The 27,375-nt window shown below is 41.0% G+C and overlaps 1 protein-coding gene across 6 annotated transcripts in view; it reads left to right on the top strand.

Annotated features, from left to right (window-relative positions):
• The window catches only part of KIF13A (kinesin family member 13A), a 126,809-nt gene that overhangs the window by 40,910 nt on the left and 58,524 nt on the right, over positions 1-27,375 (top strand). For 5 of the 6 annotated variants that reach the window (XM_040546375.1, XM_040546380.1, XM_040546377.1 and 2 more), the window contains exons 3-4: positions 6,237-6,249; positions 18,088-18,148. In XM_040546375.1, the coding sequence (XP_040402309.1) occupies positions 6,237-6,249; positions 18,088-18,148 (74 nt within the window). The remainder of the gene's footprint in view (positions 1-6,236; positions 6,250-18,087; positions 18,149-27,375) is intronic. The other variant, XM_040546379.1, reaches the window with a different exon arrangement.

Raw genomic sequence — 27,375 nt, forward strand, 5'->3', positions numbered from 1 at the left:
ATAAAACTAGTTATTTGTATACGTATATGTTCATACAGTATGTACAGTAACTGTTCTGGGAATCCTCATATTGAATTGTGATGCTGGCTTTACCATTAACCAGCTCTACAAGAGGTGCCCCAGCCAAGTGCAAAGGCGGGACCCTGTTCCCTTTCAGGGCATTGCCCCGTTTCCTTTGATCCTCTCCTGCTTTTAGAGAATGGAAGGAGGAAATGTGCAAGTAAGTCTCCTTTTTCTGCTTTTTTTACAGAAAATGATGTACTGCCTGTTGTTTGCAATACATGATCATCAAAGGTGTTACTGTGGCAGCCTGCAATCCTTTTGTAGATACAAGCTTTTATTAAGAAGTGGTGTCCATTTATAATATATGGGCATGCTTTTTAAGATCCTTGGTACCAGGCCTGCAATTAACAGCCTGCAGCGATAAACCATGCAACAGTGAAGGGTCCTAGAGCTGCGTGATCTTCCTGTGAAGGATAAGGGAAACCTCATCTCTTCGCTTTCTACATAATTTGTGTTGTTTGTAGGTATGAGTGCTGATTGTCTGCTGTCTCTGCTGCAGCCACGCTGACAGACTTTTCTATCTGGGCAAACAATGCAGTTACTTTGATCAAATAAAGCAAGGGGCATTAGTTATGATGATCCTACTACTGGTTCATTCCCCAGCACTCTGCCTCTGAATCATGCAGACGCACACAGGTGACGGAATACTCTTGGCGTGCATTATTGGCAGTCTGATTTAAGAAGAAGAAAAAAGAAACACAAACCACCACCAAAAATCTCAGAAAATACTATTATATTTGCTTTGATCAGCTTGTCTTTAGGGTCCAGAGAGGCTGGAGAGGTGGTGAGAGAAAAGATAATGCTGAAATTGAGGAGGGTAGGAGTATAAAGCTACATCCTTGCATGCACATAAAAGCATAACAAGTCTGATAACCTGTTCTGACTTGATGTAACTGGGAACAGTCAGACAGTAGGCTCATAAAAAGAACCCATTCATTTCCTGGTACTGCAGAATTCTCAAAAGAATAAACTGCATGTGGGGAGTATGGAGAAGGGAAGTTGTGGAAACTGCGGCTATCAAATGCGGCTAGGGAGAGCTCAAAAATAAATCTAGAAACATTTTCTTTATCCATCAAGATGATCTTTTGAACTTGCCAGTCTTTATGCTCACAGAAGAAAGAAGGAAGACTGTTTTTTCAACTCATTATGTAAAAAGCTGAAGGTTTTTATCCCCTTTTCTAGTATATTGGTAGTTGCTTGTAATAATTCTTCTGACCAGTTATCCTGAAGAGTACCTTGATGACTATATAGCCACTACATGTAAACACTTAATTATATATTTGGGAAAACAGTGAGTACTGTGAATTTGCTGTGCTTGCACATGTGACGAGACAAAAAGGTATTTCAGAGTCAGTGTCTTGGACGATGATTTTTGGTGGAGTCAGCTTAGAAGAGCAAGCTGCAAAGCCAAGTGGTTGGTTCATCATCTGCTATAGATACTACGTGTGGTTACTTAACGTAGTTGGTTATTACTGTTTCATCTTCATTAATAGTGAGAAAGGAAAAGAATCCACAGAATACTTTCCAAAATATGAAGTAATTATAGCACAGTTGCGACCTACTTGGCTTCTTAGCACGGTCGGATTGGAGATGAACTGGGCTGTGTGGGTGTCATTCCAAAGAATCTAAGACCTGTTTTGCAAAGATGCCTCGTTCCCCTGTCTCCTTCCATGTGGAACACCTGGTTTTACACCTATGGGATCATTTTCAAAGGTACCTCACCCCTACTGAAGATGCCATTCTTAAGGGGTGATGGTGAAATCACGTTGTATGGACTGGGGAGGGAATTCACCAATTCTTTAAAGTTTTTGATGTATAAAATGTTTTTTTCCTCCGTTAGAAAGGACATTTGTTTGGGAATGCTGCCAACACTCGCTGAGGGACAAAAATCATTCTCATAGGTGTGGATCTGAACATGGTTGTTGCTAAGATAGATGACATTACCAGGTACTTCTGGATGCTCTTAGAGCAGGAATGTTTTCTATTGCTCCCTATTACACAGGACTAGTTTTTTAGTCAGTATATGTAATGTCAGCTTGTAACAACTTAGGGTATGAAAACAGTGTAGGTAAAAAAAAAAAAAAAGGAAAAAGAAAAGAAGAAACCTTTATTGCTGTTAAACTACAGGGAAAGTGCATGCATTTCTTTGTGTGCTGACAGAGGCAGGGGCAGATGCCAGAGAGAAAGGGGGATGCAGTCAAGAAGACTTCTTATTCTTGTACTAGTGCATAACATTAACAGAACTGGTGCTTTTTGTGCATTACCTGTCTTAGCAAATATGAGGAGCATTGTGTGTTTACTTTTAGCAAGATACGGTAGGAAAACCAATAGTTTGCATTATTATGATTGTCCCCCTCTGCTCTGCCCTTGTGAGGCCCCACCTGGAGTGCTGTGTCCAGGTCTGGGGCCCCCAGCACAAGAAGGATGTGGGGCTGTCAGAGGGGGTCCAGAGGAGGGTCCTGAAGGTGCTCAGAGGGCTGGAGCACCTCTCCTGTGAAGAAAGGCTGAGAGAGCTGGGGATGTTCTGCCTGCAGAAGAGAAGGCTCTGGGGACACCTCATTGCAGCTTCTTAATACTTAAAAGGGGGCTTATAAACAAAGATGGAGAGCGACTCTTTGCTTGGGCAGATAATGACAGGATGGGGGGAATGGTTTTAAAGTAAAAGAGGGGGGATTTAGGTGAGAGGTTAGGAGGAAATTCTTCACTCAGAGGTGGTGAGGCACTGGCACAGGCTGCCCAGAGAAGCTGTGGATGCCCCCTCCCTGGAGGTGCTCAAGGCCAGGCTGGATGGGGCTTTGGGCAGCCTGGTCTGGTGGGAGGTGTCCCTGCCCATGGCAGGGGATTGGAACTGGGTGGTCTTTAAGGTCCCTTCCAACCAAAGCTGTTCTATGGTTGTATGATCACAAAGCTTTCTAGAAATTGTTTTTCTCCATCTGGATAAAAATTTGAGATAGCTACACGTTTGAGGTCTTGGCGTGTGTTTGTCAAGCAGAAGAGGAGAGGCCTAGTACTACTGCAAAAGACAAAGCCTGAGCAGATTTCTAGGAGCAGACCTCAGTACACCTACTTCTCAGCATAGTTAGAAAATCCATCTGGTGATACTTTGCTTATAGCCACGATGGCTTAAGGACAAAGAAGGAAGTTCACTAGCACAGTGGGCTTTGAGGTCATTGAAATTCACGCTTCCTCTGATCTGTGAGAATTTTTCAGGCTCTAGATGGCGATGACTTTGGTTTCGAGTTCTAGGCATGTCAGAGAAGTCAGTCTTCCGTCTGATTGTCCGTATTGCTTTTTGTCATTTTAAACAAAAATCTGTTTCTGTGCATTACAAGGTTAGACAGCTGTGATATTTCCTGGCTGCTCAGCTTTGAGGAGGTTTTGTTGCCACTCGAAAGGTACACCTGCATGTTGTCATTGGCACCACGGGTGATCAGACCTTGATGATGAAACATGCAGTATGTCTGGGAAGTCAAAATGTTAATTGCTGTCGCTCTGGGTTCTTCTGTCCTGTCCCCCTCACGCTCTAATACTGGATCACCAGATCTGCATGGTCAGTGTCTGATAAAAAATGAGACAAATTCAATTGTTTATGAAGCTGAAAGGTTCTGGCCTCTGGGACACAGAAGAAGCCATGAAGCACATCTGAAAAACATAAAACAAAAACAACTCGTGGAAAATTGATTGAGGCTAATGCAGGTTTTATAAGACATCTTTAAGCTGCTACAGATGTGATTTCAGTAAAACTGTAAACAGTGCTTTTTTTTTTTTTCCTAGTCTGAGTCCTTTGACTGAAGAAAGGATTTCAGTATCTCCATCTGAATCATTGCCAAGACAAGGGTTACAGTGACTCGGTTAGCTGGAATTTCCAAATAGCTTAAAAAAAAGGATATCCTGTAAAGCAAGATAACCCATTTGTTCCAGAGGCCCTTGCTTGTGTTGCTGCTGGTGAGGCTGGCAGGTGTCCTGGGGAGCTGCTAGGTGGCCTGCAGAGCCGGAGAGCTTGGAGCGGCGGGATGTGGCATCCAGCGGGCAGCTGCAGCTCCTCGGGCCTTGAAATGCAGGAAGCCAGCGATGGACGTCTTGCTTCCAACTGGGAAGCTCTGCTGGCCGCCAGTGCTTTAAAAAGTCGCTGCTGTGCTTTTCTTGACACAGACAGCAGAGGAAAATGAGAGGAAATTTCCTAAAAGGCTTGCTTAAGGAAAAGCGTTAAGAACTGTGTGAAAGAATTTGTTTACTTTAATGATGTTCTGTACCCCTTTTCCACCTGAGGCTTATAGTAACGTGCTCAGAAACACAGTTGGTAAACTTTCTGCTGGCGTTTGCTTTCTTCAACTAATCTGTTTAGTTAGGACCCTACTGAACTACCACAGCTGTCCATTGGGAATTCCCCAGGAAAGTTCATACGTTCTTGAATTATTTCTCAAGACATGAGTGCATTTAAAATAAAGGAAAATCTTTCCGAGGAACTGTGGGTAACTTCCCTCAATAGGAACATCTCTTTCATGTAGGAACAGAAAGTTTAGAGCTGGTGCTGAGTCTTTGCCTAAGTAAGCTGGCAAAGTTGGACTTCCATCACATCTGAAAACTGTTTAAATGGAAAAATATTGAAGGTAGAGCTAACTAGTATTTTTCAACTAGATAACAGCAGTTCTGGCACTAGTTCTGAGCCATCCAGCCGTGAGCTCGCTGCTGTTAATGAGAGGGTAGGGCTGCCACAGGTGGGTTGGCTCGGAGGCAACGCGTATTTGCATTACACCAGTACCCTATGCCAGCTACGTAGCTCCTGGGTTAGGCAGACGTGTCATCTGAGGTACGAGCCGAGAGTAGGCAGGAAGGATTGTGTAACATGTCTTTGTGGACTTGCTTCTCTTACCCTTCTCTTGTGGTCTTGCCCTTCTTTTTGCCGAGCCTCTGTATTGTGGGTTGAGAGGAAAAGAGCTCAAAGAGTTATTTTCCACTCCGACTTGGTGGAGTTTGTGTGTGTAGCCTGGTGGGTGAAAGCTGGGCTTGGTCCTGCGTGTTTCTGCACTGAGATATCAGCCTCTTGGTATCATTAAATTTAGTGTAGAGTGCCTGTCCTTGTTGGGTAGATGGAGACCCTGCATCACTGTCGTTATTTTGTAAACCTCACTGCATTCTGTGGTTGATCTGTTTTGTCTGTAGACCTATTTGGCTGTGTTTTTTTCTCTTCATTCACATTTGTGCACTTTTTCTTCTTGATGTGAAATTTCTAGTGTGCACCACTTCAGGCTTATTTCAATACATAACTTAAAACTATGCATAAGGTTGTAGTTTTCATGAGTGGCCTACATCAATCTAATTCTCTGCTGTATTTTCGCCTCTTCTCCGGCATTGTCAGTAGCAAGCACAAGGCTGCACAGTGAGACACATCAGTGACCCGTCTCAACCAAAAAAACCCCAAACAAACAGATCTAATTTACTGTGTGACCCCATGGCTGCCAGCATAAGCATAAAGCATGGAAGGACAAGTTGAAGTACTCTGCACTGGTGTCTTCAGTTTGGTATTTTTTGCCTCTGCTTTATTTCTGACAGCACCAGTTAGAGTTGTGCATGAAGGGTAATTGTGTTTTTGCTTTGGTTTCCTGTGCTCTCTGTAGGCTTTCTGTAGCCCAGGAAAATATAAGTGTATTTTTCTACACATTTCTATAAACTCAGCAAGAAACAATTGTTTGACTCTTACCTTGGTCTTATATCTGTAGCCCTACTAAAGTCAGTGGGGATTCACAGCCTGGCACCTTTATTTATCAGTTTACAGACTTGGTTTTAGTTTGCAACAAAAGATGGGGTGTGCTTTGACTTCCGTGGCAAAGAAAATGGATGCTTGCTTTCCTTCCAGAACTCGGTGCTGTAAAATATTATATCTATAAGGAATGTTGCATTTTCCTGCCTTTCTTTTTAATGTGTGGTTGTATTATTGACAAAGTAACTACTGATATTTTTGTTAAAAACTTATGATGTATCATATAAATATCTTCTGATTTCTTCTGACCTGAGTATTCCTAAATACATTATGGATTACAGAAAAGTTGAGATAATAGTAATGAAGTACACTGACTTTGTTTTTCTTTTCTTTTTCTTTGCTGCCTTCCCTTTATGTGAATGGTGTATTTGTGCTTCTCTTCATCGTTGCTGATTTTTTTCCCATCATCTAGAAAACCACCTAAGGTAAGCGTTTTGTCTCTCTTTGTGTTTGGGCCTGCTTTAAAAATGTTGAACGCTGCCAAAGTGTCTGGCATGTTCCTGTAGTATGTGATCAATATACAGCTTTGATACAGGAAAACATATTAGAAAACAAGCAAACAAACAACAAACAACACAAGCTCTCTATTCCTCATACTTCTCAGTTAACTTCATAATTCCAGAAGATTACATTTTAATCCAATTGACATGCAGATTAAGGCACATGAGTTCTTAAAGCTGTGACCAGAATAAGCCATGATTTCAATGCATTCTTAAATACCTGTGAAAGAATAAGTAAATATTGTGGGGAAAACATTTTGTTGCACAAAATTCTGTTTTAAAGTGAATATTGCTTTAAAAGGTGGTAAAATACATCTAGGAAGAAACAAACTGTTCTTGATTGCAATTGACGATCTTCAAGAATTAATAATTTGTGCAAAGTGGCCAGAGAGCACCAGAATTTGTCTAGAAATGATTCTCTGTGTGTAATGCAGGGGAAGGGAGGGAGAATGAGTGTTATATATTTACTGGGTTAGAGAAGGAGCCTTACTGAGATGAGAAATACAGTATCAGTACAGGGCTGGTGGCAATGACAAGGGAAAAGGAGCATGTCAGCTATATCTTGTCAACAGATGCAAAACAGCACATTGGTATTTTGCCACAGCAGTTGAATGATGATTTTGTCCTTTCTGTTTCTGTTGCATGTTAATTTTCATAGCAAAGAGCTGTAGTTACTGTGAATGAGTTTATTTTACTTTATTCTCTTTGGTTTGTAGATCTTCAAGAAATAGTTTATGCGCAAGTCTGATATGTCTTCTGCAGGTATAGCAGAATATTTTGTAGGCCTTCTGGGAAGCAAAATTGGGGTGAATATCTATCTATCTATCTATCTATCTAGACAACTAATATGTCTCATGGTTCAGACAGCTATTTCTATGTGTATGTATGTGTGTATATGTATATAAATATAAAGTGTGTACAGCTTTTGAGTATTTTTCTAAAGTGTCAGAAGACAACATCATCCAGTAAGTGATGTGTATTATTCCCAGTATGCAAGGAAACAAAATCTGTTTTAACATGAATTGAAATAATCGTATAAACCAAACGTAATTTAAGGTCACAGCAGGTGTAAGCAATGGTGGAAGTTATTATAATAAATAACACTGATATTTCAGTTTAAAATGCTGTGTGGACTGATTTTTTTTCCTGTGAGTGATTGAATCTCTTAAAATAATGGACCTGGTTTTTAGTTCCTCTGTTGTTTTTTTAGAGCATTAGATAAAGTTATTCTATTCTGGATGAAGTTATTCTAGTGCAAAAGAGCTTGACCGTTGTCTTAAAAAAAAAAAAAAAAGCAACCCCCCATTTTTTGCTGTAATTTCACAAAATATTTTTTTTCAAGAGCCTTCCTTTTCTGTAGTTCCCCATCTGTATTCCATTGTAGGCGGGTAAAGTTGTTCTTTTACATTATGTAAAAGCTTAATGATGGCCTTGAGTTTCTTCCACAAAAACATACCAGCTGCATACTGGTGTATATATGCCACTTAATTACTAGGTATAGTTAGATTGTCATTAATATCCTTGAGCTATAATGCTGATATTTATGATGATGTGTGAAATGTTTATCAGTTTGAGACAGCAGGTGCTTCTTACCATCAGTAGAAATCATTTTATGAGTGTGTAAAGACATGATATGAGAGTAGGATGTTTCTTGACTTATACGGCTTTTTGGGTACCCTTCATAGTCAATGTTCAAATTAGGATTTTTTAATGAAATTTCGTAAGTGTTGAACTTTAAAAAATAAAAATCTTTAATAAGCTAATTTATCATCAGTCATGGGTGAATTGTGATTCCAGTCCAACTCAATAGCTATGAAACTGTGGTAGGAAAAGTTACATAAGGATACTAGGGTTTTTGTCTGTTTCTACAACCATCGTGTTTCAGCATATTACTGATCTTGGGCTTTCAGTCTAATGTTGTGACAATTAAAGCAGTTGTTCTAAGCTGAGACCTATGAGCTGTGCCCAGTGCTGCCTTAGGATTTTCTGTTTATACTTTTTTATGTGGTAGGTCCTGTGTTTTTTTCATACAGCGGATGCTCAGCGAACAGTGACCAACTTCTTTCCTTATCAGTTCCTTTAGTGGCTTCCATCTACATCAAGCTTACCAGTTTAGACTTTGTTTGCTCTTCCCTAACATACGCTTAGCTACTTGAACACTTGTAGTAGAGATGTAGCAACACCTGTCTGGTGAATGAAAATTTCCCTTCCTCACTTCTCCCTTTCTTTTCTTTTTAGCAACCAGCTAGTCAGTCCTGTAGGTCACCCTCCCTGTCAGGCTGACAGGTTTTGAGGTTCATGTGAGCGATATCTTCACCTGTGCAGCATAACTCTTTTTTCTATTAAAAACAAAAGACGATTGATTGGCCATCTATTGGTCAGATGGGAATGACTTAAATGTTATCTATGCATTTTCAATGTTGTATAGATATATAGGCAGTGTGTGTTACGGAATATGTTCAGTCTGGGTAATGCACGGCTAAATGCTAAAAGCCCCAGACTCTCTCTAGTCTATACTGAGGATTAGGCTTTAAAAGGACTAATAATGAATGTGAAATTAGACTCCTTTCTAAAGTAATTAAGTCATAATAAATAAAAAAAAAATATACTCTGAAGTACAGGTACAAAGAAAGGTGACTTTCCATATTGCCCTTGCTTGAGTTTTGAAGAACTGTTCTGAAGTTTGCTTTAGTCTGTCCCACATCTTTCATTGCCTTTTCTTCCCAAATTATGTTTGTATCATAATCAAGCTCTGTGTTTGCATCTAACTCCTTGTTCTAGTAAATAAACCCAGGGCAGTGGAGGGCAGTCCCTGTGGCCGAGGGGCAGCCTTTCTATCTGGCAGGCCAAATGGCCCAGGGGAGCCAGCCCCAGAAAAGGGGCCCTCAGGCCCCCCAACCCTCCTCCTTGTCCACGTGAGGGCATCTTCCAGGCTGCCCCCAACACGGCCGCCTTTGGCCATGTGTGGGCCACTCCATCACAGAGGCTTGCTGAGGTCACAGTGGCCACCACTGCCTCACCTTTGCCCCGGGCCCTATAAAACAGGCCCCCTGCAGCTGGCCCACCATTCACTGAGCTTCTAGGCCCTCTGACAGCCAGCTTGTGTGGCAGGAAGAAGAGCCGAGGCAGCAAGCCGAGCGGCAGGCCTCCTCAGTGCGAGAGGACAGCAATGCAGTCCAAGGAAGCACCGAGAAGGAATGCACCTAACAAGAAGGAGACGTGTCCTGGGCAGAGGGATTGCGCCTGGAGCACAACTGACACCAGTGCTCGAGGGACCTCTGGTGCGCAGCCCACAGGCACTTATTATACGCGGTACCACTGGCACCGCAGCGACGCGGGGAACAGGCCGGCCCCTCAGCCATACAGTGACAGGGGGCCTGGGCCTTCCCAATGGCGCAACAGTGGCGTGGGGCGAAGGCAGGAGTGTCAGCCAGACAGCCGTGGGGAGCAGAGGCCAGCCTATCGTCCAGAACACAGTGTGGGACCCAGCCATGGCCGTAAACCAGATGGCAGTGTCGAACCCATGCATGGAAATGAGCTGGACAGTGGCATGGGACCTAGGCATGAAAGTGGATGACACCCTGGATCGGCACCCTGGCCTGAAAACATTCCAGACGGAAGGCATCCCGTGTGGGCAGTCCTGGGCAAGGACTGGCTTGTCCTTCTGCCAAACACCGTGGAGCCCATGGAGCTGAATCCACCAGAAGATGTGGAGGAAGCAATGGAAGTGGATCCACCTCGGCCAGAGCAGACCTGGGACTACCCTGACATGGCTTTGCTCCCTGCCATCAGAGTGCACCAACAGCGTCGCAGGAGTGGCCGACGAGCTCCATACTCGTCGTGCAGGCTCCATCCCAAGCATTAGCTTGGAGCCAACAAACACCACGGACATCCCGCAGGGTCACCTGCAAGATGTCCCGGCAATAAAGAACTCTGTTGCCAATTCTCAGGGGTTGCTTGAGTGCTTCTTTCCCATCCCCTAGCCCTTGTGCGAGAGGTGGCATCCCTTCTGCACAGAGGCTTGAGGAGGAGCACAAGAGAGGACCCAGCTCCCTTCGGTCTGCTGTGCTGGGGTGACAGGAGGAGTCCCCGAGGGCCACCATGCGCCTTTACCATTTGTGAAAATAGATTGAGGGGTGAAAATAGTAGTGTAAGAGATTATAGCTGGCTAATTTCTTATATTAGGAGTGAGTTTCTATATCTGAATAATTGGTAATGATGGACATGGAGAAGGCTGAGGTACTCACCAACTTCTTTGCCTCCATCTTCACTGACAGACGGGCTTCCCAAGTCTTTCATTTCCCTGAACCCGTAAATGGAGGCTGGGGGAGCAAAGTCCCACCCACTCTAAATGAAGAGCAGGTTCGACCCCGCCTGGTGAATCTAAACATGTACAAGTCTATGGGACCCAATGACATGCATCCCAGGGTCCTGAGGGAACCGCCTGATGTAGTTGCCAAACCTCTCTCCATCATAGTTGAAAAGTCCTGGCAGTTGGGCGATGTCCCTGGTGAGTGGAAAAATGGAAACATCATGGCCCTACTCTTCAACAATTAAAACAAAGAATTGAACAAAGAGCACTACTCTTCAACAATTAAAACAATTTGGAGACACTTCTTCTCAGAAAGAGCAGTCAGGCATCGGAACGGGTTGCCCAGGGAAGTGGTGGAGTCACCGTCCCTGGGGGTGTTCAAGGAAAGGTTGGACATGGTGCTTAGTGACATGGTGTAGTGGGTGACATTGGCAGTAGGGTGATGGTTGGACCAGATGATCTTGGAGGTCTTTTCCAACCTTAATTTTTCTATGATTCTATGATTCTGTATGGCTTAATCAGGCAAGCACTAATACTGGATATGATACTCCCTACCTGTAAGTAGTTCACATAGGTATACTTACATGCGTAAGCCCTTAAAAATATTAATTCTTGAATGCATTGATTAGGGGCTTTAATACAAATGACCTTTGCAGAATATTGTTTTGGCTATTTAAAATGTGAATACCCCTTGGCTGTCTTTTCTGATTCTATGAGAGTTTATGTGCTGTGTAGTAGTCAGACCCAATGGCTCTTCTGCTTCAAAATCTATCTCATTTTAAGTGACAGGTACAGATGAATTTGAGACAACTTTCCAGATTTTTCACTGACATAGTAATGTATTGACCAGCCTCATTGTTTGTTTTGCAGTGGAACCTCCTGTCACCCAGTTAGCAAAACAGTAACAAACAGCTATCTGAAACTGCTGTAGGTCTTTGCTGAAGAAATCTGAGTCAAAGCCCTGTATCTTTTCCTTACTTAGCTTCCAAAAAACATGAGAAAGGTCTTTTGCTTATTTTTTTAATAGTCATTAACGTTCAGAGCATTGTTCTTGCTAACCTAGAAATGACCTACGTAACTCTTAACTAGGGTAATGTGCACACTTGCAATGGCTCTGAATACAGTAGTACAAGGATCTAGCACTTCCTGGCCAACTCTTTTTCACAACTCCCCATTGTTATGTTTGTGAATTAAAATTCTTGTAATGAATATGCAGTGAGTACATACTCCAATTCATATACTTAGTTTTACTCTGAACTCTCAATTGTGAAAGATCTGTACTTTATCACTCGTAGCTCTGTCTGTTACTTGACTGTTTCCATAGCCATAAAATAAAACTTTCAAGCTTTTTCCCAACTGTAGCACTGCTTAGATTGAAAATACTGTGCAATGTCAAACACTGTAATAATGGAGCTGGAAAAGAAAACAACACAACTGTTGATCTCTTAGCTCCACTCACAGTTTCTAGTGTAGAGGCTATTGCCCTGGCACGGCAGGTTCTTGGCGGGTTCCTTTTATCTAGCTGTTTCTTTTAGATGCTAAAATAAAGTATGAGGTACACGATCTTGCAAAAACAGGATGATTTTAAGGCCTGTTTCTTAATTCCCTGCGTAACTTGAAAACGCAGAATAATTTTGGGTCTAGCTGTTAGACCTGGTAAATAGTTGTGCGAACTTCTGTCTGCTTGTGGTTGAACACCAACCAGTGCATTAACTGGTAGGTAGGTGTATGCTGTCTTTCATGGTTTTCCCATTTTGCTTACCTATTTAAAATACTTTAAGCTTCCTGGTACAGTGGCTATGGAATTGACATCAGAGTAATAGTAAATTAGAAATACTAGCCCATAGAGTCACAGAGATATTCTTGAAATGCTTAGAAGAATAACTGAAGGTTCATGAAATCTTACAGGAGATACAGGTAGCAATTTTAAATGTTGAGTTTCAAATAAAAAACACTTGGCCTTTTGTGTTAAACACTTGGCTTATGATGTTAAAACACCCAAATGGAATATATTTTCCAAAAATGTTTAATTCACAGGGGATGCCTGTAGTTTAAAAAGTTCTGTTTGTGTGTCACAGATTTCTCGTTGTTCAAATATGTTACGATAATCGTTTTGAAATAAGTTGATAAGGATTTTGACTTTTGCTTTTGAGTGTTCTCCCCAAAATTAAAAAGGCATTTTCAATGCCCAGGAATGCCCAGTTTGAGTATCAGCCATCGAGTATGAGGCTTTAGCATCAGCAGAACTTCTGATATCTTTGGTGTTCATATTGACAGGGGTTTTCTTACCTTCTTCAGAGAAATGGGTCTTAAGAAGTAAAAAATTAAGGAGTATGCAGAGTAATCATTTTTTTTCTTATATCAAAAGAAAAAATACTACCCGCTATATTTGTTTTGAAGGAAGAATAATCAGCGAAGATGGGAGGAGGAAGGGAGCATCTTCTTAGATGAGACTAATGGGATTTTTTATTCTTTGTCCTAGCATAGGTTCTGTATACTGACCCCAGGTGAGTTTGTGTGCTCTTCTTAGGACTGCATGTCCTGCAGCTTCCTGCATTGGAGGACAGGAAAATAGAAGCTAGCATCTTTATTTAATTTAAAAAAAAAAAAAAAAAAGATGATTAAATAGGTCTCACTACTCAGTTAGGACTCTGCCCTACAGGCATTTCCCATGAAATGCTTTAGTTACGTATGTGCTGAAGAGCCATACTGGTTAGGAAGTTGCTCTTACAAGCCTTATTTCTTACTCTCCTAATCCTTGCATTTGGAATCTATTTTTCCAGAGGTCTGAGTTGTCCTGTAAATAGTTCTGGTTGGGTGCTTCCTTGAATTATCATTGCTTGGAATGTCCCAAGTTTCTGTTCTGTCATTACTGATCCAAGTAATTTTTCAATTTTTGCCCACCTGTTTTAATGGAGAAGAGAGTTTTACTGCAGTTGCTATACACGTTATACAGGTATTGCATGCCCCAGCAGCTTCCACTTTTTTGCCTGACTTTTTTTTTTTTTTAAGTAACCTTGTTACTTTATTCTCTTAGAAGGAATTAACAATTTTCCAGAAAGGATTTTATAAATAGACTAAGTCTTTGCCTGGGCTTTTTATGTGCAATGTGAAAACATACTAAAATCCTATATTTACATTTGTTTTATTTTGAGACAGATTTTTTGCCTTCCTCTTTCATAACCATTTTGGAACTTCTTAGGATCAGTTTGACCATTTTTTTGTACCCTTTTAAAGGAATCCAGATAATTGCTTTTCTATGAGAAGTGGCTGTAAGGACATATTTTAGTTTAAGTCTCTTTACAAGATCAGTGTTTATGTTATTAAGAGTCATTGAATAATCATGATTCACTGCCTTAACTGAGGGGAAAATATGTAGGACAATAAATTGGCCTACAGTAGTTCTGTATTGACCCTTTATGTCATTACACACAAGCATTTGTAGCTGGGTAACCTCTCTGAACTGGGTTGTGAGATCCACTGCAGATAATAGTTTGTTTCAAGGGGGAAGAATAGGCATGTCAGATTTGGATCCTTACAATTAGGTTTTCATTTGCAATTTATCTGCTTGCAGTTTGATCATAGAGAGATTAGGTATTGTTACCCAGTCCCAGGAGGAAAATTTCCACAGAAGAAGAGGAACGGGAGAAGAGAGACACTGTTTCTTGGGCTGTAAAAGTTACAAAACAGGTTAGAACATTCCTGTTGATGACTGGGGAGTTCTTCATGCTTAGATATGAAGCAAGATGAACAAATGCACAGAAGTCATTTGAAATGCACCCTATTTATGTGAAGTCTGAAGATAAGGGAAAGTAAATGATGCATTTTGTTCACAGTTCAGTAGCAAAACTACATCTTTCACTAACAGCAGGGAACGTCCTGACTCATGAAGTTGTCTCTGTCTATTTATACTGCAGTAAATGACTCAGTCCTCCCTGTTAGATTATTGTTATGAGGTGGGTTTTTTTGTTTTTCCTCTCTAGAAGGAAATTCCAGAACTCATTTCACTCTTGTGGACTAAGCATTGTCTCACTGTCAAGTCTTCTCTTAGACCTTGCTTTTGGTATATTTTGCATATAATTAGGAGAAAGAGAGGGAGCAAAGTTGCTGTGCTTACCTGAAATTGTATCCTGATATTTCATCCTGATATTTTATCCTGAAATACTTGCAGCAACAGACATTTCAGGAAGAGTTTGGTTACAGTATATCCGTAGGTTAGATTGTACAGTAATTCTGCAACAGCAGGGAATCCAAAAGGTTCTGCATTCCTGAAAGCCAAAAGGAAACGATCCATCCATCTTCCATACTTCAGGGTTTGTTTCAGGATATTTTGCATTTCTGCTAATAGATCCCATGGCTCTTACTCTATATTGACCTGCATTGTTTGTCTCACTAAGGAGATCAGCTGTTGGTAGACTAGGCATGGGAAATCTGGGCCCAAGCAAAGTTTTAATAAAGAAGTGGTTCCTTCCCGCCCCACTTGGGAACCCAAAAGAACACGCACACACAAACAGATTTTCTATCGTTAGCTCATCCATAGTCGGTTTACCATGGTAAAATGTGGCAAATAGACTGCAGCTTACGGTGTGCTTGGGCAATATAAAACTGCCAAATGCCAATGCTAAATGTCTATACTGTAATTTTCTCAGATGTGCAGGAAAAGCGACTTGGATAAAATTACAGCGTGTGTTTTTACAGGACATTGGTCCAGGTCCACAAGCGCACTGAACACAATATTGAATCTCATTCTGTTTCTACCTAGCTGTAACCTTTGACTGACATGCTAGCAAGTCTTTTATTAAAGCAGGCATACCGATAGCTTGTCTAACAGAATTAGATTTTCTGTTTCTAGTTTTGTAGCTTTCTCTGCTGAGCTGCAGTACTGTTCTTGTAGATTGGGCAGGTCACCTGATACTATTTATTTAGTCCTTAAGGCTCTGATATCGTCCTTCTTTGAGCATTAGAAGTCCAAGTCATGGTAAAACTTTTGTGCATCTTGTGTTGATGTCTGCTAAATAGTCATCTCACCGAGTTCTGCATGTTGAGTTCCTTTTGGTGCTGTTTTGTTATGGTTGGCAGAAACTTTGGTCAGCCTTAGCTTAGTGGTCGCTGGCTGTGTCTTCAAGCCTAGAGGAAAGGAGACATCTTCCAGCCATGAAGACCTACTGTTATGAAAAGCTCTTTGTCACAAATTGGGGGAATTTTCTTGGTTTTTTTCTTCTCTCTGCATAAAGATTTGTTTACCAGAAAATATCTTTTTCCTCAGTAAGATTCTCTAGACGTTTGACAGGTTTATCCAGAATAAAACTTCACATTCGGTGATTTGAGCATGTTCAGTTCAATTTTAACTCCTTCTGTATTTAGACTTACTTCTCATAATGTTAATTACAGAAGTTGTACTTGAAGAAATGTGAAGTATTTTGTTTGTTTTTAAACACCAGGACAGCAACTTTTAACATATTTTTTTGTAGTCTTGCTCTTTGATGTAGGCTAGAGCTAAAGTTAGTGGTACAGTCCTGGAGAGGAAGCACATTCTCTATTTCTAAATAATGTTACTGCTCTTTTTTTCTTTCTTTTTATGGTACCCAACTAAGCATCCAAAAGATGGACCAAATTGTCATGATTTGTTCATACAAACTTACCTATTTTAAGAGATGTAGTGCACAGACTGAGTGCACTGCTTTCCTTGTGCTTGTTGATGCTGTGACAACAGAGCTTAATATGTCAGTCTGCTGGCGACAAAGATCGCCTTGTCTCCTGAAGTTCCTGGAAGAGGGAGTTAATTTCTAGACGAGGATAAGCTGGATACTTCCATACTTCCCTTGCTTTTAAAACAGCAAATGGGAGAACATGTGTGTTCTGGGTCTGGCTGGGATGGAGTTAACTGTCTTCACAGCAGCCCATATGGTGCTGTGGTTTAGATGGGTGACTCAGTGTTGATAGCACACCAGTGTTTTGGCTATTGCCAAGCGGTGCTTGCACAGCTCCCAGGCTTTCCCCATTTCTTCCTCTGCCCACAGCAAGGACGCTGGGGTGGACAAGAAGCTGGGAGGGGACACAGCCAGGACAGCTGATCCTGGGTGACCAAAGGGATATCCCGTACTGTATGGCATTCATGCTCAGCAATAAAAATGGAGCAGGGAATGGTCTGCCAGAGTAGCTGTTGCTGGAAGACCGCCTGGACATCAATCCGCTTGTGGGAGGTGGTGAGAGATTGCCTTTGCATTGCTTGCTGTGTTTTTTCTTTCCTTCACTTATTCAACAGGCTACCTCGACACATGAGTTTTCACACATGTTCACTTCCCATTTTCTCCTCTGTCCTGCAGAAGGGAGGGGAGTGAGCAAGTGGCTGTGTGGGGCTCAGCTGCTGGCTGGCATCAACCCACCACCACGTTTCACAGTTAGCTTTCAGGCTGTTCAGCTGCTACAGCTAGTGACATAACGGAGTAACAGCCATTCTGCGTCGACAAGCACAGGAGCAGAACACGTTTTACCTTTCTGCTGTAGGCATGCTTTCCTCACATGCTGTTACAATTGTGGAGTTCTTTACTACAGGCTCGTAGAGTCAGCGTGTTGTTTACAGGTCCACAGGCTTGCTGCTGTGCTGCTACCAGTTTTCTCAAGTAAGATTCTTTTTCTTTCCCTTCATATCTGGTTCTTCAAATGCTGTGTTTTTCCCAGCTGAAACCAACAGCTGTCCTTGAGCCTAATACCTCAGGTTTGCATTTTATTTTGTTCGTTATCTCCCCACTTGGTGTCCTCTGCATTCAGATCAGGTGGTGCTATCTTTTGTACACAGCCTGAATGTGAACAATTAGTTGTTGAAAGCATGTGGCAACAGCCTTGTCTTTCTGTCTTCTTGTCCCCATCTTAGTGCACAACAACTGGGAGCAGCAGTTATGGAGTTTGACTTTACTCTGGAGCTCAGTGCTGGAATTAAATTATTATTATTATTAGTAGTAGTAGTAGAGAAATAATAGCCTGGCCATGTGTAATAGCCTCACACAGAGCTGGCATTTACTCAGTATGTGTTGTAGAGTCTGAAGAGGATTTTAGTAATGAAAATTTAAGTGGGGATAATTGTTACGTACTTTCACATAGGGACTCTAGTAAACCTGTCTCTCTTCCTTCTTTTCCATGTAGTAGGTTGGATTCATGAACAGTAGGAAAACTTTTAAAACTGACTCACATATACTTTTTAAAACTATTTCATGCTATTATAACGCACACTTTTTTTTTTAAGCAGTGTGGATAATACAGGTAGAAAAAGTACAACTGCAACTCTTAAAATTTCCAAAAAGTATTCCTGCTGGTGAAGTCTTCTACAATTCTGATTCAGGATCTACAGAAACAATAGAGCCTGTCTGCAATTAAGCAGTTCTGGATTTATACTGCTTTGAGAGATGTCTTGTAGCCTGAATTTTTCATTTGTCTTTTATGTGCTTCTACAGGTGTTTGCCTTTGATCACTGCTTCTGGTCCATGGATGAATCAAACACCACAAAATATGCAGGTAAGCTATTCTCTGTACTTTCAACAGTGTAAATAATTTGAGAACATATGAGAGCTTGATCTTTTGTCCTCTGGCTTTTTTTTTTTTTAATGTTATGTGCTGCGATGCTCGAGTGACTTCTTTGCAAAAGCACACCTTCCATTTTTACAGGGGTTTAGTCATGTGCATGCAAGCTCGCTGGTTAATAAAGAATGCAAGCTTTAAGGTGCCCAGTACACTGCATGGGAGGGGTGCTTTTCTTTACACATAAGCTCTAGTGTTCTTTTTTTCATCCCCTGCAAGAGCCTCTTGTGAGAATTCATTCTGTCACTCAAGATGAAATTGCAGCTCTGTATCAGAAATTAATTCTGGCTAAAGCTAGTGATGAAAGTATGTGTTTTCCATGCTCTCCATTCCTGTGCATGTATGCTCTCCTCAGACGGTGCGATTATTTCAGGCCTTTCCAGACATTCATATTCTGATTGTTCAGATCCCTGATGTTTTTGAGTGATCACCTTTGTGATACCTTCCTCCCAAAAGCTGGATATTCCAGACCAGATTATCATCCCAGTGGTTAATTTTCTCATAGCCGGATTAGTGTATTAACATTAATATTTTGTAATATAATTTATTCTCACAGACACAGCCTTGAACACTAGGATTTCACGGTTGTGGTTCAAAGAAAGAAGAAAAAAATAGTACTTGGTTAAGATACTCACTATGAAATTTTGTGATCTGAAAGAAGTTTTGAAGGTTGATGGGGTTAATTAGCTCAAAGCTTGAGATCAGTGGTCTAATAAATTAATTGTCATATACCTGTGTTTTAGAATAAATCTCTGACTGCTGTAGCCCTTGGTGTCAAATCCTGAACTTCAGGAGATGCACTTGAGCACAGATTATGTTGTATTCCTTGCTTGCCTGAGCAACACACGTTTCCTGAAGAAAACAGTTCTGTTTTGGTTCGTCTCAGTGCCTGTGTTTGCACTGTGCAGTGCTCATAGTTCAGACTGGAAGATTCTTGGAGCATGCAACAGCTCTTTTTGTGTCTGCACGCCTAGATTTCCTTTTAAAGGAAGGAGGTAATGATGCACACCCAGATCTTGGCTTGATGTGCCTCAAATGTGCAGGTGGGAGCTGCATCTCTTGGGTGCATTGCAGTGCTAACCCGCTCCTAGAGAAGTGAGACCAGAGGAACACCTCTAACCAGTTAAACTTGTTTCTGTCATGGTTTAAGCCATCTCCAGGTGAATTCAATGGGATTCCAGGTGAACCTATTTTTAATTTGAATCAAAACTGGATTTCTCTAACCTCTTTCAGAAGTTGTCATTGAATTCGTCTTGACTGAGAACTGAAGCTTTATTGTGTATATGCACATGAACTCCTTGTTGAACAGGAACCTAGAATGCTGCTACTTCTCTTGTATTTTCTCACTGTCCACAAAGTTAGGTGGTTTCGGCCATTCAGATAATGTTCCTGTCCAAAAAAGAAAACAATTCTCCTTGTTTATTTCAGAAATATGATAAGAATGTGAGCTTTGAGACTTGCATACAAAAAACAATGCTTTCACTGTATTTTTGTATGATCTTGAAGCTATCTCGTGACTTCCAGCCCTCACGTTCTAGAACATAATGAATTTGGCAGAATATCAAAAATAAAAGCAAAAAAAATCTGTTTCAGCCCTGTTACTGGGTTGTTGGCTTGTTCACTTGTTCTTACATGAATGGATACTATGCAGTACTACAGTAGTGCTTCTTGTTCTAGAGCCAACAAACCAAGTGCCAATGGTAGGATTTTAGCTTTTATATGTCTGTAGTATTTAAGTCTCTTAAGTCTCTTTTACACTTTGGCCTAAATTACTGTATTGAAGAAATACAATTGATTTTGGTCAGGGTTTTTAATAATTCCTCTGGCTGTGCTCATGGAACAAAGCCCCATTGTTCTAGGCACCTCAAATATACATGCTAGGTCCAGATACTGTACCAGAGACTGCTACAGAGCTAACAAGTTCAGGACTGCCAGACAGTTGGCAACCCAGATTTTTCAGACAAACTCTAATTTCTTGGTTTGGCACTGGACTACAGAAGGGGTGATGATCCGGAAGCTGAGCAGATGCATGGGATACTTCCTGCCTGGCTTAGTTCTATCTGGATGAGTGAGTTTACTGTCATTGGCAAGAGCAGTGATTAGTTGCACAATTAACAAGAAACATGTCCAAAGCTTGAAATAGCTAAGTCTGGAGTGCTTGTAAATGTGCATAGTATATGAGCTTCAAGCTTAAGTGAAATTCTTGAGATAAAAAGGTATGTGAGTCAAATTTAATGGCTTGAAAACACCTTTAATCTGCACCACACAAATACAGTGGAAGATGTGACAGTGAAAGGTTTAACAAGAAATTCTCAAGTACGAATCATCACTTCATGTGCAAAACCAAGGCATATTTGTTTTGCATTATGTTGAACAGATATTGTTATGTATATTATTCTACATGAAAGATTTGGTTGATTGACACGTGAGATACCAAAGCCCCCACCCAGAGTGGTGTGCACCACAGACAACGTATGTCTGAATTCTGTGTTGACGTGTAGATACCTCTTTTCTTTTTTTCTTTTATTTTTTTTTCCTGTCAACAACAACAAAACTTGTACTTTCCTGAAAATGCACGTTTCTTACAGGATCCTTAAAGCTATCACACATAAATATGGGCTGTTTTTGTTTTTCACATTGCTTATTGATCTACAGTATTAACAGCACTTACTATTATTGTTTGCACATGAGAAAGATTCTTATTTGGGTAAATTTAATACTGTGGGCAATTGGTAATATTTCTCAGGCTCTGGGAGAACAGGACTGACCCTGAGATGGGATCAGTCATCTTTTTCTCTTACCCTAAATTCCTTCTGAGATATGTGCATCTTTTTGTCTGGAGCTCAGGCTTATTTTGTTGTATTAACTTTCTTCGGGAACTCATCTTCAGGAAGGTATGAGGGATCTTATTCAAGTTTGAAACTTCTATTTCCAGTATTTAAAGATATGGGGGTTGTTGCTGTGAAGACCTAATGTCATGTATTTAGGACCTACCTTGTATTCCAATAATTCTACATGGACAAAGATTAAACTGTCTTTTTTTTCCTTCTTTTTAATGGTCACAGTTGTGGTTGTTAGCAGCTGTGGTGGTTTTATCCTGATGGGCAGCTGAACTCCACCACAACCACTCTCAGTTCCCCTCCTCAAAGGAAAAGGGAAAGAAAATGCGATGGAAAGAGCTCAAGGGTTGAGATAAGGACAGGGAAATCACTCAATAATTATCATCATGGGCAAAACAGACTCAGTCTAGGGAGATTAAAAAAAATTATTGCCTATTACTAACAAACTGGAGAAGTGAGAAACGAAGAAAGCAAACTAAGAACACCTTCCCCTCATCCACCCTCTTCCGTGGGGTCCCTCCCACGGGATGCCGTCCTTCCCAAACTGAGCCTGCGGGGGCTGCCCACAGGCAGCAGCTCTTCAAGAACTGCTCCCACACAGCTCCGTACCACGGGGTCCATCCCCCAGGAGCAAACTGCTCCAGCACGGGTCCCCCACGGGTGGGCGGCAGCTCCCCCCAGACCCCCTGCTCCTGCGTGGGCTCCTCTCCACTGGCTGCAGCTCCGGCCCGGGGCCTGCTCCTGCGGGGGCTCTCCATGGGCCGCAGCCTCCTCCAGGCCACATCCACCTGCTCCACCGGGGGCTCCTCCACCCATGGGCTGCAGCGTGGAGATCTGCTCCATGTGGGACCCATGGGCTGCAGGGGGACAGCCTGCTCCACCAGGGGCCTCTCCCTGCACAGGCCGCAGGGGAACTGGTGCTGCGTGCCTGGAGCACCTCCTGCCCTCCTGCTGCAAGGTTTCAGGTAGTGCAAGAGATAGAAGTTCTGTAACAGCTTGATATCCCAGCTTGGATACTGTTCGATGTAGAACCCCATTCACCTTTCATTAAGGGTTGGTTAATATTTTTTTTTTGGGTCTTTTTTTTTTTTTGGCTTCAGCTTTTGTCTGGATCTTTCTCCTCTCAGTGACATTCTCTTCTGACTTTTAATATTGAAAATGAAGCGTTTGTAATCTACATTGAAGTATGGTTGTTGTTCGTTTTTTTTTTAACCTAACCAAATAGCGGGCAGTGGGATGATTACTGTCGATACTGATAATGTGTGTTTCTGAGCAATTTGTGGCTGCGTGGTTCCAAGTAAGGAACAGTTACAAAACTGAGTTTATGCTGATCACTATATGCTACTTACTGGGCCTTTTTTTTTTTTTTTTTGACAATTTAATTCTGAAGGGAGTAGTTGGGAGTTTGGTGAGTGTGTGAACCTCTTACCTGAAAGTTAAAAAACAAAAATGAGTCAATGAAATAGATTATAAGGAGGAAGGGGAATTTGGTTTTAGTATAGAATGATTTTTACTTGATCTGGAAGAGAGATGACCTTTGCCCTCCAGGCTGTATGAAAGGTGTTTTGAGAGTAAGGAAAATAGCTTCTTATTGCCGTTTGTTTCTTGACTTGAATGGGCCAAGAGTCAGTTCCTGGATAAGAACACACCTGCTTGCCTTGAAAAGCTCGTAGAAACAAATAACAGCAAGACATTTTGGTGAAGGGAAGCACATTGAGAAAATCTCAGAGATGGGAACAAAGAATTCTTTTTACAAGCCTAGACAACAGTGAGAGCCTATTGAAGTCTGTAATGAAGTGGATTTTTGAAAAGAAGGAAAAAAACCCTTCAGCTTGGGAAAGATTCAAAAGATGGTGTAAATAACTACAGTAGCGCTTAGACAGGTCCATTACAAGGACCCCACTCTGCATCAACTTGTCCATAAACTTTTCTTAAACTTCCTAATCTGCATCACATTTGGCCTGAAATCTCAGATCTGTGTTTCTGCAGGCTGCGTTGTCCTGAGAGGCTAAACACCTGACTTCAGGCTAAACTTTAATTTTATTTGAAATACATATGCTGATTACTGCTCTTCCAGCAGCTGTTTTAAAAGGAGACAAACCACACAATTGGCTTAAAGAATTGTAGTCTCCTACTTTCATGAGTGATTGTTAGTTGTGGATTTTGAGCAGACAGGAATGTCTGTCTGTCTGCGCTTCTGGCTTACCCATTTAAGCTGTTAAGTAGGAGAATATACTTGAAATCTACCCCTTTCTTACCATTCCCTTGACTTTTTTTTGGAGGAGGCTGCTACATAGCATGTAGGCCTTGATTTTGGGTCACGCAGCTGACATCTCACTAGTACATTTTTGGGGAAACCTGGTTACATGGTATGGGTTTAGCATGTTAGGTCAGGCAATTAAAAAAATGTAGACATTGTGGCACGTAATTGGAAGCACTTGAGACCCTTTTCTGAATCCAGGGCTTTGAAGACTAAAGACTGCAGTGCTTTGTCAATATTACAGTTAGGCTGCAGGAGTTAGACTATACCAACTGTTGTGCTTTTATGTTCTTGTTAAGATCAACCATAGTCATCTTTCTTCCAATATTAGATTTTTTAAAAAACTATTACCTAGCAGAGCTTTTAATTATTCTAGTCTCTGCAAATAAAGTTTTATTTTAACTACTATATCAAGGAACTAATTGCAATTGTGTATTAAAATGTTCCAAGTTAGAGATTAAACCATAGAGAGACATGGACCAGCTTGAATATTCAGTGTTGTACATAACAAGTTGTTATTTGGTTCCAGTTATTTTCCCTGTATATGTGAGTTGAGGGGTTCAGGAACAGCAGTGAGGTGTCCTAACATTGCAGTCAGAACCTGGCTGAAAGAATCTATGCTAACTTGAGGAGAGGCCCGAGACAGATCTCGAGTTCAGATTGGCAAGCTGCTGAGAACAGGAAATACTGGACATCTAAAAACCAGACACTGAAACTAAGTTTTATTTCAGTACATTTTGATTGTAAGTTAGTCAGTAAAACAGTGGCTCTTAGCAAAGGCTATAAATATTAATGGCCTTTTTTTAAAGGAGACTTTGTTGTCTTCTTCTCTTTTCTCTCCTTTGTCTGGTTATCAGTCACCAGTCTGGTGATCTGAAAATCACAGAACCATAGAATCATTCAGGTTGGAAAAGACCTCCCAGATCATCTAGGCCAACCTTTAACCTAGTAATGACAAGTCCACTGCTAAACCATGCTACCAAGTTCTACATCTACACGTTTCTTGAAGACCTCCAAGGATGCTGACTCAGCCGCTTCCCAGGCAGTCTATTCCAATGCCACAGAACCCTTTCAGGAAAGAATTTTCTCCTAATATCCAACCTAAGCCTCCCCTGGCACAACTTGAGGCCATTTCCATTTCATGCATATATGAGAATGTGTGCATTTAATTTGTAAAAGTGATTGTCTTCATTTTGCAGATCGTGAGAGCGTGTTCTAGGGTTCTTCTGCAATGTGTAGGCTTCCTTAGGAAAGTTGTCAAATTGGATCTCCCCATCAGGGCTTCAGGAAACTGGATGAGTAGATTTATTTGGAGGAAAGAAAAGGAAGAGCATAGAGATACAAGAGAGAAAATACTTAAATATCTCATTCTGAAAATGATGTACTGTTGTAGTATTCTTGCACGTCAGGATGTTGATTTGTCTTTCTGTTTTCAGGGACTTTATATCTTACATATTTTCCTAATGTAATTTTTCAAATAGTTCATTCTCATTCAGAGATCCCAGCTAAGAGATTTTCACACAGCTCTGCAATTAGATAGTGTCAGGGTTTTAGTTTAGAATTATTAGTGATTTAATAGCTACTATTAGCATGGACACGCCATATTTTGCTGTTTTCACTTTGTTTTATAATTTTACCATTGAAATACACATCCATTTCAATAGGTAAAGAAGATGTGAAAAAGTTTTGTAGCTTCAGTGTGGTATCCTGAATGGCCATGGTGCATAGTAATAGCATGCACATGGCACTGGAAAGTTCCAAGAACTGAGTATGTTAAAATGTAGTTCTCAGAAGATGAGTTTCCTTTAGCCTTCAGGTAGGTCGAAGATACCATCTAGGCTGTTGAAATCTTCCAAAGCTTTAGTATGGTCAGTGCTAAGAAGGGAATGTTGGTTGTCTCGGTTTTTGGGTCTGTAGGACAATGGCAGTGTGTGACAGAGTACTGAGCGTATGAAAAGGCTCAGTCCTGAGAGCTAATGAAAAGGTTCTTGAGTGAGTCTCCTGCTGGAAGGGGCTTTTTAAGAGACTGAGAGTTACTTCTTTGATCTTTCTTAGATTTTGTTTTACTGTTGGCACCAGGCTTGTAGTTGCACTTGTTGAAATGCACAGATAAAGTCTTGAAGCTATGAAGACGGTTATAGCTGTCTGGTGAAAGGGAAGAAGGCTTCTACATTGTCTTGACATTGCTTTCCAGTACATCCACCAGTGTTTTTCAGGTTTTGATTAATGAGGCATACCTACAAGGGTGTTGATAGCATTTCCCACCTTGCAGTGTTGGCAGCACTGCCAAATGTGCTGTAACTGGAGTTACAGAGCATACGGCGACGTGGTCTGAACATTTTCTTACTGCGTGATTTCAGTTCAACAGTCTTGCTCTTTAAATTAAAAGAAGCATTTGCTCTTGAAGCAAGATTATTTAGGCTGTGATCTGTAAGCAGAGCTCACCAGACTGTGCTTCCCTGTCCTCTAAGGAAAGGGCAAACGGGAGATCCTGCCCTGTGAGAACTGGCAGCTCATATACCCGCCCCAGGCTTCCAGTGAGTTTTGGCTGTGCTTTCCCCAGCCTAGTGGCGTGTGTGTCAGACACCTACGACTTGCTCGTGTTTTGGATGGAAGATGGGAGAGGAGATGAGTTTCGACATCTGGTCTCAGTTGCCTCCATAAGAGTCTATGTGATCTTACACGGCTGGAAGTTTGGGCAGCCCTGTCTAAAAGACAATAGAAGTCGGTGTAAGGGAAATCTGGTAACTAAATAGCAGGGGTGAACAAAAGGATATTTTTCTGTATTGACAAAATTAAATTAGGATTGAGTTAAAACCCCTGCTCTATTTTTTAAGCACTAGGTATCTGTGGAAGAAAAATTTTGTAAATTAGCAGAAATATTAATTGCTGTAGTGTAAGATTATTTAGGAAAACCACAATCAGTAGTGTAGACAACAGAACTGCATTATTTCTTTTAACCTTAAGTGCATATAGACATAATTCTGTATAATAAAAATTTTGTAATCAATCAAAAGGTGATGTTTCATGATGAAAATATCTCCACATCTCATGGATGATATGCTCTTGCCCTCAACAGTGCACTGCATTAGCAGAAGAATAAAATACCTGTAATACCTGTAATTGAAGTTTAAATTCTTCTTTTCTGTGAGTTCATTTAGAACCAAATTTTATTTTATCCCATGGTAGTTTGACAGGTTACTCTAAACATCACTCTTGAACGGCCTATTTGTCTATGTTTGTGTTGCTGAGCTCATAAAAATCTTTTTTGCAAAAAAATATCCAGCGTTATCTGTGTTATTTAAACTGCCTTCCTCTTGTGGTATTTAGCAGTAGAAGATTCTGTAGGTCATCTCATGGTTAATGATGACCATGCACAGTTTTGTAACATTTCGTTATCTATTTTTTTCTTGGGAAACATGGAGGAGGTCGTGTTTTATTGCTGGTCAACAGTGGGCAATATGTTTTTTATCCTCTTCTGACAAGTGGTTTTATTCTACACTCACAAACATTGCATAATACATGATTTTTTTCTTTTGTAGAATAGTGTTTGAATAGGAAACACTCATAAAAGGATCAGTGTCCCCATCTTTTCAATGTACTGAAGTGTCCTCATCTCTTTTACGCATTCATCTATGCAATTGAAAAACTTCTTCCTCTAAGTAATTGTTAAGAAAGAAAAACAAGCTTTGTTTTAAAACTCCAGTCCTTTTTTGTTGGATCATGTCACCAAAATTGTTGTGAGTTTAAGTTAGACATTAGAGATGTGGTGAGCTAGAAAATGGATGTTGGCCATCACACTGCTAGGCAGAAGGGAAAAATGTAAAAAAAAAAAATATCAAAAAAACCCCCCCACACAATTAGGAAAAAAGATTTGACTGGAACCATGAAATACCAAATAAGGTGTTTTCAAAGTAAACTGGTGCCACCGCTTGACAGGACTGGTGCTTAGGGACATGGTTTAGTGAGTGACATTGGTAGTAGGGTGATGGTTGGACCAGATGATCTTGGAGGTCTTTTCCAACCTTAGTGATTCTATGGTTCTATGCTATATGCTTTCATTC

Source organism: Cygnus olor, chromosome 2 (genome assembly GCF_009769625.2).
Source record: "Cygnus olor isolate bCygOlo1 chromosome 2, bCygOlo1.pri.v2, whole genome shotgun sequence".
NCBI classification, from domain to species: Eukaryota; Metazoa; Chordata; class Aves; order Anseriformes; family Anatidae; genus Cygnus; species Cygnus olor.